The 4,123-nt window shown below is 35.6% G+C and overlaps 1 protein-coding gene across 1 annotated transcript; it reads left to right on the top strand.

The window, feature by feature from the left end:
- Nucleotides 1-1,230: 1,230 nt before the first annotated feature.
- On the top strand, nt 1,231-2,160 carry LOC142441446 (olfactory receptor 5K3-like). Its single transcript, XM_075543426.1, has one exon. The coding sequence runs from the start codon at nt 1,231-1,233 to the stop codon at nt 2,158-2,160; it is 930 nt and encodes a 309-aa protein (XP_075399541.1).
- The last annotated feature ends 1,963 nt before the right edge of the window (nt 2,161-4,123 follow it).

Here is a 4,123-nt window from a genome sequence, read left to right as displayed (position 1 = left end):
CTCAGTAAGTCCATAGAAAGGACAGTCAGCGCTTATGAAAATGAGGGTGTGGCACTGAGATGAGGGATAAAGAATTGAAAATGGGATAAAAGCTTAAGGCAGAAGAGCTCTTGCTGCATATGGGACAGAAAAATGTAAGTGCCATCCTAAACTATACACATGATAAACAAGAAATGCAGAGGTCTTCAGCGAAGCAAAGCTTTTCTTCCTGAAATATGAACTGATGACTACTGAACACCAACAAATGTAAATAGAGAGAAAATTATCTTGACTGTCTAGAAAGTGGTAGAAGACTATGGAACAAACTGGAGAGGATACAAATGGATATATATCAAATCTTATAATATGGTCATAATTTATATAATATTGTAACCAGATCTCATTATGGTAAAACAAAAAGACACTGGCGTTAGAAATGCAAAGCATTCCAATAAGGAAAAAGACAAAATAAGATATGACAAAATAATAATAATTTATAAATTATTAAGAGTTCATGAGGGAGTGGGGTGCGGGGGTGAGGAGGAAAACTGAGGAGCTGATATCAGGGGCTCAGGTGGAGGGCAAATGTTTTGAGAATGATGATGGCAACAAATATACAAATGTGCTTGACACAATGGATGTATTTATGGATTGTGATAAGAATTGTACCAGCCCCCCAATAAAATGATTAAAAATAATAATAAAATAAAATTACAGGAAAAAAATTTATTTACAACTTGTCTCAGAAAATATGCTCTGTCACAGCATAATGGGTTAATTATACATTTAGTACATCTATAGAATGCTTTATTAAAACATTCACTCACTGCATAGTATACCAAACAAATGTTTACTCGGGTGAAGCAAGGTATAAAGTTGATTTTAGGTACTCATTAAAGATCATCAATACAAAAACTGACAGCAAATGATCCAAGAACAATAAATCTAGAGGTTTTGTTCATCGTATCTTAACTCTTTAAATTCTTAAACACAAACTTTTTCATTTCAAATATTCCCCTGGAAATACTGACGTATTCTTGTGAATCCTGAGCTTCAGTTCTTGAGGTCATCTAAGATAATGCTTTTGGAAGACAAATTTTCCTTAGAAGTATGTATGCGTGTTTTAGAGACAGCAAAGAAAGTTTGAAGATGGGGCTGTACTCTGTGTTGTATAAGAGAAATTCAAAAGACAAATGAGCACACCCTGAATTAGTATCCCATCTCCCTAATTTTTATTTCATCAGAGAATAGATGATCCAGGACAATCACTCCTCGACAATGAACTTTATCCTAATGGGATTTACGGAATACCCAGATCTAAAGGCCCTGCTGTTTGTGGTGTTCTTTGTGGTCTATCTGATCACCATGGTGGGCAATCTAGGGTTGGTGGTGCTGATTTCCACGGAGCGCCGTCTGCACACACCCATGTACATCTTCCTGGGCAACCTGGCTCTGATGGATTCCTGCTGCTCCTCTGCCATCACCCCCAAGATGTTACAGAACTTCTTTTCTGAGGACAGAATGATTTCGCTCTATGAATGCATGGTACAGTTTTATTTTCTCTGCCTTGCTGAAACCGTAGACTGCTTTATTCTGGCAGCAATGGCCTATGACCGCTACGTGGCCATATGCAGACCACTGCAGTACCACACCATGATGTCAAAGCAACTTTGCTATCATATGACCATAGGAGCCTATATAGCTGGGAACCTGCATTCTGTGGTTCATATAGGACTTTTATTTAGGCTAACCTTCTGTGGGTCTCATCAGATCAATCACTTTTTTTGTGATGTTCTTCCATTATATAGAATCTCTTGTGTTGACCCATATATCAATGAACTGATGATACTGATCATTGCAGGGTTAATTCAAATCTTAACGGTTGCCATAGTCGTGATTTCTTATATTTGCATTCTTTTCACTATTTTCCAAATGAAATCCAAGGGGGGAAGAGGCAAAAGTTTATACACTTGTGCATCTCACTTCCTTTCTATCTCAATATTCTATGGTTCTCTTCTGTTCATGTATATTCGGCCCACTTCAGTCAAAGAAGGAGACAAAGAAATACCAGTTGCTGTTTTTTACACAATAATAATTCCTTTATTAAACCCTTTTATTTATAGTCTAAGGAATAAGGAAATAATAAATGCTATGAAAAAGTTTATGAAGAGAAAATCTTAGAATTTTCTAAAGTAAATATCACTTATGACAAATTAATTTTATTTAAACTTTTCAATATCAATGATTCTGAGAAAATGGAAAATGACCAAGTTGCATATCACATATTAAAAACTAAATTATGGGTTATTTTTAATGAATTCAGAGAGAAGTGATTCTGCTAACCTATATTTTTCTAAATCTCTTTTCAGTGATTTAAACGACTGCTTCCAAGGTCATATATTATGTCACAGAGGAACTAACCACAAATTTCAACATTTTCAACAACCCCTAGCCATAAAATTCAGTGTAGAAAGGTAGGCTTCCAAATAAAGATGGAAACGAATCCATTTAGCATCAGTAGCACATTTATGTAATCCCTACGCATAATCTTACTAAGAAGTCTCATTCATTTCAAGGTCTCATATGGGTTACTTAAACCACACCATCTACCAGAAATAACTTACGATTTTGAATTTGGTTCTCCAAATAATTGATGATTGAATATAGACATATAAAGAATACAGGTTATCCAATCAAGGGCCTCTGTAATTCTAGTGTTAAGTCATTTTGCTTTTCAAACTCTCTGGAATAGAATGCTTCTATTATAATTTAAAATCATTAGCTGAAAATATTGCTATTTATACATAAAGTCCTATGATTTGAATGTTTTCACATAGATTGATAGTTGTCTATGATGCATGACAGTGCAATTCCTGAATGTAATTAAATGATTTTCCCCTTAGAAAGCCTTGCTTGTTTGGTTATTAGAAAAATCAATTACCTGAACCAATTCCAATGTAAACATTTGATATATTATTAGCATTAACAGAAACCAGATGCTGCTGCTCAGCTCAACATGTCAGGCAGCAAATTGTGAAAATTTTAAAATGACAAATAAAAATATTTTTGATCAATTAAATGTACATATATGAAAGAAACTTAGTTTACTGAAAATATTCCCTCTGGTAGACATCAAACTGGAAATTTTCTATAAATTACCTTCAGATGAGTTGTGCATTATTGTCCATGCTTTTAAGAATTAAAAAAATCCTCTTTGAAATATTAGTAGCTTTCCCACATTCATGTAGGCACCCCAATAAATCTGAATCAATGAACCTTTTGCCCATACTATTTTACTGCTCTTTTTTACAGAAATTTAAGTCACAGAAGATCTCAAAATTCTTAAAATTAGTAAGGAAATTGGACATACACATATTGAGGAGTGGAAATCTATGTAGGTTACACACGTGTAATATTGGGATGTGTTAGGTATGTGCTTGGGAATAAAGAAAATGGAGATTGATGTAGCCTGAGATACTGGGTCTTAAACTATCCACAGACATGAGATGTTTCAAAGCTGAAACATTCACTTTGGAGGGGGGATAGGCATAAAAGCACGAGCACAGACAACAGTGATGGCCATGTGTGTGAACACTGGGCGAAGGAGGAAGAAGGGGTGGGGGGTAGAGGTAGAAAACTGGCAATGCTATTGGTGAAAGCCGATGAGTGCAGGAAACCAGGATGGAAGTGAATCCATTTCCTGACATGTTCTACGTCACGTTGTTGCTTACAGTTGTCGAGGTGGTTTAGACTCCTAACAACTGTATGCAGAACACAATGAAATCTGTGCAATGTCATGTGCAATCTTCTGAATAGCCCCTAAATGTGAGCCCATTGTGGAAGGTATTGTGTACAAGCCATCTCACTTGGTGCCTTCTTCTTTATTGCTCACTTTTGACTCTACCAAGCAGGATGAACTTCTACACATTAGGGAAACTGAATCTGCTTAAAGCCATCAAACATCCTGGTAGTAGAATAATATGATTTCTTTTAGAAAACTGGTTTGGCATTTGACTAGACAGAGAAGCTAGAAACAATGGGGTGACTGCAATGATACAAACATTAGTTCTCAAGAGGTGACACTGGGAAGTGTAAGAAAAGAAAGAAAGAGGTACATAGCGATAAAGAACATTTTAAAAAAGAA

Source organism: Tenrec ecaudatus, chromosome 2, assembly GCF_050624435.1.
Source record: "Tenrec ecaudatus isolate mTenEca1 chromosome 2, mTenEca1.hap1, whole genome shotgun sequence".
In the NCBI taxonomy this organism is placed as follows: domain Eukaryota; kingdom Metazoa; phylum Chordata; class Mammalia; order Afrosoricida; family Tenrecidae; genus Tenrec; species Tenrec ecaudatus.
The sequence above is the reverse complement of the archived record's forward strand: the minus strand, read 5'-3'. Positions and strand labels throughout refer to the sequence as shown.

Bases quoted from the DNA above. Each gene is read 5' to 3' on its own strand.
- LOC142441446 (XM_075543426.1), top strand. From the start codon at position 1,231: ATGATCCAGGACAATCACTCCTCGACAATGAACTTTATCCTAATGGGA.